The sequence below is a fragment of the Podarcis tiliguerta genome, assembly GCF_965153285.1.
Source record: "Podarcis tiliguerta genome assembly, chromosome: 4".
NCBI lineage: Eukaryota > Metazoa > Chordata > Lepidosauria > Squamata > Lacertidae > Podarcis > Podarcis tiliguerta.
The window spans coordinates 6,344,552-6,358,850 of record NC_139537.1 but is presented as its reverse complement, the minus strand read 5'-3'; the positions used below and the strand labels follow the sequence as shown (position 1 = coordinate 6,358,850).

Below are 14,299 nucleotides of genomic sequence, written 5' to 3'. Positions count from 1 at the left end.
CCCCGACAGCTGGTCATCGTGGACTTCCTTCCAAATTCCTAATATGTCCGCAATGCCTGTAGCTAATTGGTAGGACGGTGAACGAACACCATCCGTGCTCAGAGCTAATTCTCCCCAGTTGTTTTCAGCAGCAAAACTCCTGTGCTGGCCCCGGGGGTAACCCATGAAACGCAGTCCAGGACCGGACCAGAATCCAAAGGTTCTGCTAGGAGTCAGTCCGACAGGGTCAAGGCAGGAAACCAGGCAAGGACAGGTACAGGATCTCAGGCAGGATCTAGCATACAGCAATGTTGCTCCCGCAACCTGGGGCGGGGTCTGACAGCCTTTTATCTTTGTCAGGGTAGCGGCCGGTCCTGATCCCCCAATGACTCACCTCCCTGTTTCGCCCGAAGGCGAGCACTCCTCCTGCGAGTACTCAGGTCTCTCCTTCTCTCAGACCTCAGTCTCTGCAGCTCGGGAGACGTGGGTGGGTTACTAGACCCAGGGGCCGCCTCAGCCTCCCCTGACCCAACCGGTAGTGGAGCAGCTGTGAGTGATGGCCCAGCTGGAGGCAACGAGGGAATCCCCGCATCTGGAGCCAGGGCAGGCTCAGGCCCCTGACTCGACCCAGCTGGTGTTTGATGCAGGGGAAGCTGTGCAGACTGGGACTCTTCAGGATCAGGCCCCAGACTTGGTTCAGGTGGTGCCTGAGGCAAAGGATCCGGTGTGGGCTGAGACTCCTCTGGTTCTGAGTCCGAGCCCGAGTCTCAGGCTCCAACGGAAACAATTGCACACCTGGTTTCTCACACAGCTTGGTGCAACGACGCTCTTGAAGATTCCTCTTCCCACCTGCCCCTGTGCTCTCCCTCCTTGTAAAATGAGCCTTGATATCAGCAAACTCGTTTTCTTCATGACGTCAGAACCGTTTGGATGCAGATTGCAGCTCTGGGGGAGAGCACAGATTCCCCAGAGTCTCATTCATGCGCATGGTAATAAGCAGATGGCATCAGTGTCTGTCCGTGGGAAGCCACGAGCAACACTGTAGTAAATTCTCCCTGCTCAATCTTTGCTCTTGAACGAAGGGGGATCTGTTTTCTTCCCACATCCCAGAGGGAGAAACAGGCCAATCTCTTGGCTGGGTAAGGAACAGGCCAGGTAACCACAGGTTATCGATCAGTTCCTGGGCGCAATTCAAAGTGCTAGTTAGGTCCAGACTATCCAAAAGACCATAGTTTCTCATAGGAATTTGCCCAGGCTCTGAGGTCTTGAGGGAAGGACCTTCTTTCAGCCTCACAGGGACGCAGGACAGGGCCTTCTCGGTGGTGGCTGCTCCCAGACAACTTTGGAAGTGCCTCCCTAGAGAAGCCAGACCTGCTCCCTCTTTGTGGTCCTTCCACCAGCAGGTGGAGACTTTGGGAACTGGCTCCCCCCCCCCTTTTTAAGGGCTTTTAATAGTACTGTGCTGTTTTCATCGCCTATATTTCAATAGGCTGGGTTTTTAAAAATATTAAATATAAATTTTATATTATTTTAATTCCATTAGCGTTCAATTACTTTTAAACGATTGTTTTTAGTGAGCCGGGGTGAGCAGTGGTGAAAACAACTTGGGGCGCCTCCTCCCGAGGAGACGCATGCCTTGCACATGCCTGGTTGTTGTGACCCCCAAGGCAGCGGAAGGATGCCTTTGTCTGCATCATTGTTTTCTCCTGTTTTGCCAAAGCCTTACGTAAGGAGGGACACAAGAGTGTGGGCCTCGGTGGGCTTCTCTTTTGGCACGGTCAGTGCCTCTTGTCCTTTCTCTAAGCCAGAGGGCGGCGTGGAGGGGGGGCGCAAGTCACCGGAGCATCATTTGAGCAGCCGATGTGCTGAAGCGCCACTAAAAATAGAGCAAAATGAGAAACACGCTGTGGGGAACAGATGGGAGCATCACTGCTGCACACACTTCCAGCTGCTTCAACTGCACCTGCCAGGCTGCGGATGCATCCTGCATTTAAAGTGCATCTCCTCCCCATCAAGAAACCTGGGAACTGTAGTTCACCCCCTCGGAGAACTACAATTCCCAGCACCTTAAAAAAAAAAATATAGTTTCCAGCGTTCTCTATGGGGGTGGGGTGTGCAGGGTGTCCTTGAAATGTATGGTGTATCCGCTTGTGGCTCTTTCCTGTCTAAAACCTGCTACTCAGCCAGCAAAAGAACAAAGTCCCACTCGGACTGGAAGATTGGAATGCACAGTGCTTTTTTTCGGGGGGGGGCGCAGGGGGATGCATTTGTTGTTGTTGTTTAGTCATTTAGTCGTGTCCGACTCTTCGTGACCCCATGGACCAGAGCACGCCAGGCACTCCTGTCTTCCACTGCCTCCCGCAGTTTGGTCAAACTCACGCTGGTAGCTTCGAGAACACTGTCCCACCATCTCGTCCTGTGTCGTCCTCTTCTCCTTGTGCCCTCCATCTTTCCCAACATCAGGGTCTTTTCCAGGGAGTCTTCTCTTCTCATGAGGTGGCCAAGGTACAGTCATACCTTGGGTTACAGACACTTCAGGTTGCATTTTTTTAGGTTACGGACGCTCCGAAACCCGGAAGTATCGGAATGGGTTACTTCTGGGTTTCAGAGGTCACACATGCACAGAAGTGCTGAATCGCAACCCGTGCATGCGCAGATGCGCAGATGCGGGTTGCAAATGTGCATCTCGCATGGATCACATTTGCAACCAGAGTGTCCACTGTATTGGAGCCTCAGCTTCATGATCTGTCCTTCCAGTGAGCACTCAGGGCTGATTTCCTTCAGAATGGAGAGGTTTGATCTTCTTGCAGTCCATGGGACTCTCAAGAGTCTCCTCCAGCACCATACCCCTTGTGAATCTTTGTACTTTTGTCCATTTACTTTATTTATTTTTCCCCGATTTGAACGATAAAACTCTGATTTTCTTGGGTCAAGATGACGACGGAGAGGAGATCTAGCTCCCCAGTTTTCTGTTTTCTCCAAGGCTGCGGATCCTAGATGCCCGTATACCTGAGGGTCAGCCCCATGAGAAAGCAATGGGGCTGATTTCTGAGTAGGCACCAGAGAGCATGAAGGACCTCCCTCCCCTTTGCAACGGATGCACAACGAAACAGGGGGAGTCAGGTGAGGGGGGCCTTGGGGGGGGAGAGGCGAGCATCTCCTCCTCCTCCTCCTCTTGCATCCTGGGAGCTGAAGTCCATCCCGGGCTGCGCTACCCAGTGCAAACTACGACTCCCAGAATTCTGTGCAAAGAGAGAGAGAGAAAGAGAGTTGGCGTTTGAAGGGCGGGTGTTGTGTTTCCATCTGCCAGAGGTTTGATGTGGCTGCCCGGCGAGTCCCGGGAAAGGTGGCAGCGCGCGGCGGTGGCTCTCTAGGTAAAAAGCAGGGTGAGGGGGGTGGGTGGGTGGGGAAGAGAGGACTTGGACCTGATGGGCTGGGCGAGGGATGGTGCAAAGGGGTGGCGCGTGGCGGAGTTTCTTTGCGCGCAAGAACGCAGGCAGGCGCGGGCGCACCTGGGCATCGCGTGCGCATCTTTGCAACCCCGGGAGAGGCGGCGCAGCTTCTTATTTGCAACGGATCCACCAGGTGGGAAGGGAGGAGAGAGCGAGAGGCGACGAGGCAGCCCTGAAGCCACCCGCCCCGATCCCAGGCTTGGTGTGGGAAGGAGGGAGCGGAGCTGATCCACCTTACCCAGACCTAAGGCGCATCCATCCCCTTCGTTCAGGAGAAATGTGAGTGATCTGGGCGGTCCAGCAAGCGGGTGTAACCGAACCCTGGTCCAGGCAACGTCAGAGCGCGACGACCCGGGTTCATTTTGAGTTCTCTTTCCTCCGCCGGAGGTGGAATCGCAAATAGAGTTTGGGTCCAGTTTCAAGCTCCGGATTAGCGGGGCAGATTTGTGCGGGCAGAGACGGGAACGCAAGAGATAAACTTTGGGGATCCTTTTTCCATCAGGCTTCGGGTTTCTCCTGCCGGCACCGAAAATATATATATATATATCTCCTCTCTTCTCCCCATTTCTCCCTCGCCTTGCGGGCTTCATCCAGCCAGGTAGATCCGAGGCACGTTTACCCGGGGGGAAGCGCCAGGAAGAGTTAGATGAGGCTTGCTCCCCTGTAAGCGCATGTTGGGCGACAGCCTCAATGGTACTTTTCTGTAGTGTTTTTGCTGCCCTGTTTGAACGAAACTCCTGGACTTTTCACCACTCGTTTTCCTCTCCATTATTTCATAGACTAAAAACATATTTTTTTATTTTTAAAAAATGTTTAATTTCGGATTCCATGTGCTCCTATGATTCTGCAGACCTGAATCTTCCTTCCCTTGACCACCCACCCCGTTCATTGATTGATTAATTGATTGATTGCATTTATATCCCCTCTGACTGGCTACAAGGAACTCCAGGTGGCCTACATGGTTCTTCTCCGCCCCCCCCCCCTTATTATTGTTGTTTAAAATATATTTTTATTGAAAGATTTCCGATAAGGAACAAGAGTACATTCAGCGTCTCTGTTTTCAAATTGTAGAGTCTTTCATAAAGCTCAATTACAGTCAATATGAGGCATTTTTTGTTGTTGTTGTCGTAAGCAATGTGGGGTTGAGGGGGGGGGCGAGAAGGGGGGAGAGAGAAGGGGAAGGAGGGTTGTTGTGAGAGAAGGCAGTGGCTGAGTCCAGGCTCACCCAGTGAAAGGTTCGTGGCTGAGTGGGGGTGGGGGTTGAACCCTTATCTCTCCCAGGTCCAAATCCAGCACTAACCATTATACCACATTTTCCCCAACCTACTTGCCTGGCCACTTTGTGGCTCCATGCTTATATTCCTCACCGTCTTGATTCCATTTCTGTACTTCTGCCAAGTTCTGCGCTTTGTGTGCCTGCGCAAATTAGCAAAATCATACGCTTTCAAGTGGCGTGGGTTTGTTTACGTGGCAGAGCCCTGAATGGGTGGGTGTTTATACTCTCTGTCTCCCCCCAACTTGGTTTTCATTGTGAGCCTGACTGCACAGCGAAGGGGTGTTTTGCAACAGCTCAGCGGCAGAAAGGAGCCGGGACGCTTAGAAAGCAGTTTAAAGCAGCCTTCTCCAACCCAGGTGTTTTAGACTACAACTCTCACCAGCCCCACTAGGGGTGGAATGATGGGAATTGTAGTCCAGAACAGCTGGAGGGCCCCAGATTGGAACAGGCTGCTTGGAAGCGATGCCCTGCGCTCCAGGTATGTTCTAGATAGCTTCAGTTAAAGATAGAAGCAAAATGCTAATCTCTAAATCCCGCAGAGGGAGAAGGCGCCGGATCCTCCCCCTCCCCACCCTTTTGTAATTTACATAACAGAGATAATTCGAGAGGAGCATTAAAAAAAGATCTGGTTAGCCGCACACTCTGTGCCTTTATTTAGAAGTCCAGTGACCCCAATTGCCGCTCTCGTCACTCCTCTCCCCCCCACGGTTGGAAAATTCCCACTAGCAGAAAAAAAACAAGTTGTTTTCTCGGACAGGAGTGAAGGTGATCTGATGTTACGTCCTGATAGTTCTGCATTCCTAACTCCCGCTTTTCCTCTTCTTAAGTTCTTCTCCTCCCGGGATAGATCAGGCTGGAGATCGCTGCAAAAATGGCCCTGCTGAAGTGCGGCTGGCTCTGGAGACAGAGTAAGTCTTAGCCTGGGAATTTACAGCTATATAAGAGGCCCTTTCTTCTTCTGATAGAGGCGGGGAAGGTTCTGGGATGGCTGCCGTTGCCGGGTTCATGACGGGGGCGCTTGAGAGACCAGTTATGTCTTGGGATTCCTTGCACGGTTCGGACCCCAAGCCCCGAAACAGTACACAGCCCGTTTGTGTCTGCTTGGAAGCAAGGGCTTGCTCCCAGCTAAGCTTGCAAAAGATTGGATGTTTGCTCTTGGTGGGGGCCACACTCTTTGTAAAAAACAAAACAAAAAACAACGGCTAGAGATGGACAAAGCTGTCTTTGCTTCCCAGACACATCTGGCTGACTGCTGTCAAAAATGGGAAGGTGAACCAGGTACGGTCGGATCCAGAAAGGCTCTTTTCATACTCTTATCATGTTTTTAATATTCTGTTGGGAGCCACCGTGGGTAGCTGGGGAAACCCAGCCAGATGTGTGGGGGGGATAAATATTATTATTATTATTATTATTATTATTATTATTATTATTATATCTTAGGGCATTTGGTACCAGAAGCAGAAAATCCAGGCAGCACTCCCCCAAAGGTGGTGGAATGCAACAATTCCTTTAACAATGTTCACTTTGCTTTGCTGTGATGATATTCCAACTGCCCAATGATAGGACAGGCCCAGAAAACGACTGGGGCAACCCACTCAGATGGGGGAGGGGTATAAGCAATATATTATTATGAAAACCAGCTTTTGGTGATTTTAATTGACTGGTAGCCATTGCAAAATTGTCACTGAAATTTATAGATGTTTAGGAGGAGCAACTTTTGTCTTTAGGGACCTATCTATAGGCTTGAAAACTTAAAAAAAAAAACCATATACAGTGAGAAAGTCCAGGTTCTCAGAATTGCACGAGGTGGAACTGGCAGTTTTTGGAGGCCATTTACAATATGCATATTTTTTAATTGCCTTGGACTTGGTTTCCATGAAATGGCAGCATAACTATAAACAAATATTCTGTATGAAAGTTTTGGGTAGCAGTTATTTCCTAGATCGCCACCCCCCCCTTTCCGAACATCTAGAGCAGTGTTTTCCAAACTTGGGTCTCCAGGTGTTTTTGGACTACAACTCCCATCATCCCACACTACCAGGATGTGTTGGATGTGCACAGATGTGTGGGCTGCATTTTGAGGGCTGCAAGCTTCTCCACCCATTAGCTTACAGCGCAGTTCTCTTTTTTTTAATTAAAAAAACTTAAATTAAAAATGCAGTAAAATGGCTACATACAAAGTAAGTAAAACAGAGAATACAGCACAAAGCAACACATATACAGTGGTACCTCAGGTTAAGTACTTAATTCGTTCCAGAGGTCTGTTCTTAACCTGAAACTGTTCTTAACCTGAAGCACAACTTTAGCTAATGGGGCCCCCTGCTGCTGCCGCGGCACCGGACCACAATTTCTGTTCTCATCCTGAAGCAAAGTTCTTAACCTGAAGCACTATTTCTGGGTTAGCAGAGTCTGTAACCTGAACCTATATTATATGAGGCAGGTGCCAGGCCAAAGTCCTTTTACATCAGACATCCCCAAACTCGGCCCTCCAGATGTTTTGAGACCACATAACACCTTGAAAGACCTACATTGACTCCCAGTATGTTTCTGAGCACAATTCAAAGTGCTGGTGCTGAAAGCCCTAAACGGCCTCGGTCCAGTATACCTGAAGGAGCATCTCTACCCCCATCGTTCTGCCTGGACACTGAGGTCCAGCTCTGAGGGCCTTCTGGCGGTTCCCTCATTGCGAGAACTCAAGTTACAGGGAACCAGGCAGAGGGCCTTCTCGGTGGTGGTGCCTGCCTTGTGGAATGCCCTCCCAGCAGATGTCAAAGAGAACAACAACTACTAGACTTTTAGAAGACATCTGAAGGCAGCCCTCTTTAGGGAACCTTTTAATGTTTAACGGACTACTGTATTTTAATACTTTGTTGGAAGCCGCCCAGAGTGGCTGGGAAACCCAGCCAGATGGGTGGGGTATAAATTATTATTATTATTATTATTATTATTATTATTATTACTACTACTACAATTCCCATCATCCCTGACCACTGGTCCTGTTAGCTAGGGATGATGGGAGTTGTAGTCCCAAAACATCTGGAGGGCCGAGGTTGGGGATGCCTGTTTTACATGGTCTTCAAACAGTCCATATCGATCCTCCACAGGCAGTTTTGTGAGGTTGGTGGGAGAGCGTCTTCCCTTATGTATGAAAAGAAGGGAGGCCCGGTTTCATCAGAGGCATTTTCCTCTATCGCCGTGTCTACTTAGGAGCAAGTCCTGCTGCATTCAGCGGGGCTTCCTCCCAGGTAAAAGGGGGTCAGGATCGGAACGTTACTTCTTTGCTCCGCTTCCATCCTGCTTCTCTGCCCAGGCAGTTTGCCACTTTTAAATCCAAAAAATGGGGGAAACCAACAAGAAGTTAAAGCAGGCAAAATAATACAGCGGTACCTCGGGTTACATACGCTTCAGGTTACATACACTTCAGGTTGCAGACTCCGCTAACCCAGAAATATTACCTCGGGTTAAGAACTTTGCTTCAGGATGAGAACTGAAATCGTGCGGCAGCAGCTGGAGGTCCCTTTAGCTAAAGTGGTGCTTCAGGTTAAGAACAGTTTCAGGTTAAGAATGGACCTCCGGAACGAATTAAGTACTTAACCCGAGGTACCACTGTACCTAAATTCAAGGCCTGCCCATCTTGACACTACCTGTCAATATACAGTCCACTAAATACTGTACATTGATTTATTTTCAAAGTTTGACAAAAGCTCCATAAAGCAACAACATGTGGTATCCACGCAGAGGTTTATCACCTGGAAGCTATTTTGTGTACCGAGAAAATTACTTCTAGGACTGCCTATGGTCTGCTGTCATTGTAGCAATGCTGCGTTTTTTGCGTGCAGGATTTTATGTCAACACTAATACTCATTTATATTATATTTATAATTTATATTATATTTATAACTTTGCTTCAGGATGAGAACTGAAATCGTGCGGCAGCAGCTGGAGGCCCCATTAGCTAAAGTGGTGCTTCAGGTTAAGAACGGACCTCCTGAACGAATTAAGTACTTAACCTGAGGTACCACTGTAATGAATATGATGCCCCCTTCTGATGTTGGCATGAGCTCCAAATGGTCTCCCCCTTTCGCTCGCCTGGCCTCCTTCTCTCCTCCTGTTTACTTGGAAGCAAGGCCCGTTGCTTTCGACAGAGGGTGGGCTGAGGACTGTAGCCTAGGCAACATTTTGTTCCAAACCGCTCTGCTCGAGGCAATCATCCACCTGAATAACTGCTGAAGCCACCCAGGCAGAAGAAACCTCTCCTCGCTCTCTGCGCTGCCGTCCGTCCCCTTGAAGTTGGACCACCCGTTCCTGCTCGCTGTCTCCAGAGAGATGCATGAGTGAGAGCAAACACACAGGGTCCCCTCTCCTCTCGTCCTCCAGAACCTTCCTCAGGGTCCTTGTTCGACGCCTGCTCAGTCTAAACCACTGAGCCTCTTGAGCTTGCCGATCAGAAGGTCGGCGGTTCAAATCCCCGCGACGGAGTGAGCTCCCGTTGCTCTGTCCCAGCTCCTGCCAAACTAGCAGTTCGAAAGCACACCAGCGCAAGTAGATAAATAGGTACCACGGCGGCAGGAAGGTAAACGGCGTGTCCGTGCGCTCTGGTTTCCATTGTGGTGTCCCGTTGCGCCAGAAGCAGTTTAGTCCTGCTGGCCACATGACCCGGAAGTTGTACGCCGGCTCCCTCGGCCAATAAAGCAAGATGAGCGCCGCAACCCCAGAGTCGTCCTCAACTGGACCTAACAGTCAGGCGTCCCTTTACCTTTACCTGTCTGCCACAGGATAGCGCCTGACGTCTCCCCCATCTGGAGGCGCGGGCCTGGAGAGCCTGGTGTTCTGTACTGAAGTTCTCACCCTGGGCCAGCAGGGGGATACGGTAGATAGTTCAGGTCCACATATGCAAATAAGGAATCGAAAGTGACATTCAGTGATTGGATAGTTACAGAAAATGGTTCCTGTTGCATTGTAGTGGAGCTCTATATAAGCAGGCTGGCTGAACCCTTCAGTTCTTTTCTGGCCTGTGAATAAACAAGAGCTGTTTGAAGAATCGCTGTGTCGTCTGATATGTTCACCCACAACTTAACACCTTGGATCTCGACTGTTTTCGCACACTAATATCCCGTCCTGTAGAATTCCCTCAGTTATATTTTATCTGCACGTTCGGAATTAATTTCTGGGACCGAAATGCTTTTTCTGGGCGGCCTTGAGCAGGAGAAAAAGAGGTCGGAATAGGCCAATAGATACATAGACTGTCCGTCAATCAAGCAAGTTTTCTCCTTTGAGAAAATTCCCCACCCCATCTGACCCCATTGTATCACACCCTCAGTGGGTGGGGTCTCCTAAAACCCAAGAGAGGCGAGATGTGGAAAAGGGCCTGATTCTGTGTGATGATATTGTTGTTGTTGTTGTTGTTACAGTGGTACCTCAGGTTAAGTACTTAATTTGTTCTGGAGGTCCGTTCTTAACCTGAAAGTGTTCTTAACCTGAAGCACCACTTTAGCTAATGGGGCCTCCTGCTGCTGCCCCACCGCGGCTGGGCCACATGGGATTTGGAGTCCACCAACAAAATCTGGAGGGTGGTTACTGCTGGCAACAGCCCAGCCTATGTTGTACTCTGGGGAAGAAAAATGCAAATTTTGCAGCCCAAATATGCTGTGTGACTATATTCATGCTTGTGGCATGCAGTTATACAGTACTGTGGTACCTCAGGTTAAGAACTCAATTCGTTCCAGAGGTTCGTTGCTAACCTGAAACTGTTGTTAACCTGAAAACTGTTCTTAACCTGAAGCACCACTTTAGCTAATGGGGCCTCCTGCTGCCGCCGCACCGCCAGAGCACAATTTCTGTTCTCATCCTGAAGCAAAGTTCTTAACCTGAAGCACTATTTCTGGGTTAGCGGAGTCTGTAACCTGAAGCGTGTGTAACCTGAGGTACCACTGTATTATTATTATTATTATTATTATTATTATTATTATTGAATTTATATACCGTCCTATACCCAGATGGTCTCAGGGCGGTTCACAGAATAAAATCAAAATATAAAACCACAAAATACATAATCAAAATAAAAAAAAATAGCCTCCCCACCCCCGCCGACATTTTGATATAACATCAGTGTTGTATATCTGCAATATCTGCCTGTCCCTCGTTAACGTGATTCACACATTTATTCTGGGAATCTTCTTGGGATCCGGAGCTGTTCTCCCAAACGAGTAAGATCCCGTGCTCCTTTGTGGTCGAGCAAGGGCTGGCTCCTCCATCCTGCTTCCTGGTCAGGCAGTGTGGAGACTTGTGTGGTTAACAGTCGTAGAATCGTGGAATTGTTGGAAAGGGACCCGAGGGTCATCTAGTCCAACCCCCTCCAATGCAGGAATCACAACTAAAGCATCCCTGACAGGATGCCGTCCAACCTCTGCTTAAAAACCTCCCAGGAAAGAGAGTTTACCCCCTTCCTTCGCATCTGCTCACGAGAGCAACTTTTTCTTTCTTTCTTTCTCAAAACACCATGAGGACTAGATTCATGCCTGGAGGAGAAAAGCTTGAAATAATTTGTCAGTTGTAAGGCTTGCTGATGCACTGAATACAGTCGTATCTTTGTTTTTGAACAGCTTAGTTCTCAAATGTTTTGGCTCCCGGACGCTGCAAACCCGGAAGTGACTGTTCCAGTTGGCAAAGTATTTTGGGGCTTCTGCGGCTTCTGATTGGCTGCAGGAGTTTCATGCAGCCAATCAGAAGCCACGCTTTGGTTTCCGAACGTTTTGGAAGTTGAATGGGCTTCCGGAACGGATTCCGTTTGACTTCCAAGGTACGACCGCATTCAGGTATTATGTTGGAGTAGAAACTCTGGGTAGGTGAACAAGGCGGTTGCCTTGTCTTGTAGGAGATTATTAATAGATTATATGGTGCGCTGCTCTGAAATGGTGGGTTCCTTTTTCCTTAAAATTAATCGTTCGAAAAGGGACACGGAACAACTCAAAATCACATGCATGTTGTTCGGAAGAATTGTACACTTTACACGTTCATACTGCATATTTAAAGCACTGTGTCGTGGTGTCTCCCAGAGAATTCTGGGAGCTGTAGTTTGTTAATGGTGCAGAGATGATGATGATGATGATGATGATAATAATAATAATAATAATAATAATAATAATAATAATAATTCATTTATACCCCGTCCACCCGCCCATCTGGCTGGGTTTCCCCAGCCACTCTGGGCGGCTCCCAACAAAATATTGACAAAATATGAAAAATACAATAAAACATCAAATATTAAAAACTTCCCTAAACAGGTCTGCCTTCAGATGTCTTCTAAAAGGAATTGGGAGTGGCTGCTGAGACCACATAACACCGGTCTTGAGAGATCTGCATTGGCTTCCAGTACATTTCCGAGCACAATTTAAACTGTTGGTGCTGACCTTTAAAGCCCTAAACGGCCTCAGTCCTGTATACCTGAAGTAGCGTCTCCACCCCCATCGTTCAGCCTTGAGGTCCAGCACCGAGGGCCTTCTGGCAGTTGCCTCATTGCAAGAAGTGAGGTTACAGGGAACTAAGCAGAGGGCCTTCTCGGTAGTGGCACCTGCCCTGTGGAACACCCTCCCATCAGATGTCAAAGAAATAAGCAGCTATCTTCTCTTAAGAAGACATCTGAAGGCAGCCCTGTTCAGGGAAGTTTTTAATATTTAATGCTGTACTGTTTTTAACACTTGATTGGGAGCCGCCCAGAGTGGCTGGGGAAAGTCAGCCAGATGGGCGGGGTATAAATAATAAATTATTATTATTATAAATTATTATATATGTTAGGAGTCTCCTGTTCGCCTCGCAGAGCTACCATTCCCAGAGTTATATTTTGGAAGAGAGTTGTTAAACCACTCTGGGAATTTCACCTCTTCAAGGCTTCCTCTGCTCCCAAATCCCTTCGGTCCTTTAGTCATCCTACCTGCAGCTGCCCACAAAAGCAAAATATGAGCTGTATTTTCCTCTCCTTTTTTCCCCCAAATAGCAAGCAAAACTTTCACATTGCTCCCTGCCCCTCAGCGAAACCAGCTTCTTTTCTCGTGTCAAATGCTTTTAGTAGACATTTGATCCCGGAGCCTCTTTCTTTATATATATAAAAAAGCAGAACAGAAATCCCGCAGACGGGGCAGAATACGAGAGGAATATGGCTGGGAAACAGAGTCAGCAAACTGCGGAGGGCATCATCCACCCGCAGCCTCGATCCCCTGGCTTTGGCTTTTTCCTGGCTTTTTCTGGCTCCGGAGCTGCGCGAGGGATATGTAAATAGAGAGGCGCAGTGACCTCAGCGCTCAAGGAAGGGCTGGCAAAAAAAAAAGGCATTATATTTGCATACTGCTATATCATCTCCACTTTTTTGGTCTCCGTAGTCACCTTTCTCCACCCTTCCCTCTCTCTCTCTTTTTTCCACAATAATATTTATTATTTTTCATACAAAAGCATAACAAAAGAGAGAATAAACAATAATAAAAGAATAAGAAAAAGAAAAAAATATGAAACATAAAATACTTCAAATTTCCCATATATCACCACATAAACTAAAACTTAGTTAATTGAAATCCATCTTCATAAACATATTACCTGACTTCCTCTAATCTCTTCCATCTGAATTTCTTAGTAATTAAATGTAGCAGTTTATAATACAGTGGTACCCCGCAAGACGAATGCCTCGGAAGACGAAAAACTCGCTAGACGAAAGGGTTTTTCGTTTTCTGAGGTGCTTCGCAAGACGGATTTTCCTAAGGGCTTGCTTCGCTAGACGAAATGGCCCTGCCTCTCGTGTCATGGCGACGGTCACTGCACGCACACACGCACGCTCGCTTCCCCGCTCCTCCGGCTCCCTCCCACCTTCCGGCTGCCTCGAGCCGCTGCCCACCCCCCTCGTGCGCTCCCCTCAGGGAGCCGTTGCCACCAGCAGCCAGCGTTGCAGCCAGAGTCGCGCTCCTGAGCCCCGCCGCCCTCCAGCAGCCGCATCGCGCGGTGGCCACAACGCGCGGCTGAGTCCGAGGTACCGGCTGCGGCAGCTGTCCTGCTTCTCCCCGCCCCTCCCCGCCGTTGTTAGTGTTTAAATGCAGTGGTGCTTCGCAAGACGAAAAAACTCGCACAACGAAAAAACTTGTGGAACGAATTAATTTCGTCTTGCGAGGCACCACTGTATCATTATTTCATAAAACCGTATTACAGTCATAATCAAATTTCCTAACTTTTCTTATCGCACATTTTCTTATTTATTTATTTAATCCTAATTTAATCCTAGGCCGAATTAGTTCTTTCAAGTGGTTACATAGCTTTAATATTCCAATATTTATTCAAATAGCCTTTAAATTTCTTCCAACCTTCTTGGCGTTCCTCTTCTTTCTGGTCGCGGATTCTCCCGGTGAGCTCAGCCAGTTCCATAAACTCCACCATCTTCATCTGCCATTCTTCTACCGTTGGTAGTTCTTGTGTTTTCCATTTTTTTTGGCTAGTAAAATCCGTGCTGCAGTTGTTGTTATGTACTGAAGTTCTCACCCTGGGCCAGCAGGAGGATACTGTAGATAGTTATGCAAATAAGGGATCGAATGTGACATTCAGTGATTGGATAGTT

At 48.3% G+C, this 14,299-nt stretch overlaps 1 protein-coding gene across 2 annotated transcripts in view; it reads left to right on the top strand.

Moving 5' to 3' along the window:
• The first annotated feature begins 3,187 nt into the window (after positions 1-3,187).
• The window catches only part of PLEKHB1 (pleckstrin homology domain containing B1), a 41,769-nt gene continuing 30,657 nt past the window's right edge, over positions 3,188-14,299 (top strand). The window contains exons 1-2 of one of the 2 annotated variants that reach the window (XM_083436916.1): positions 3,188-3,353; positions 5,535-5,615. In XM_083436916.1, the coding sequence (XP_083293042.1) occupies positions 5,579-5,615 (37 nt within the window). In that variant the 5' untranslated portion in view covers positions 3,188-3,353; positions 5,535-5,578. Of the gene's footprint in view, positions 3,354-3,398; positions 3,711-5,534; positions 5,616-14,299 lie in introns of those variants that run through there. The other variant, XM_083436917.1, reaches the window with a different exon arrangement.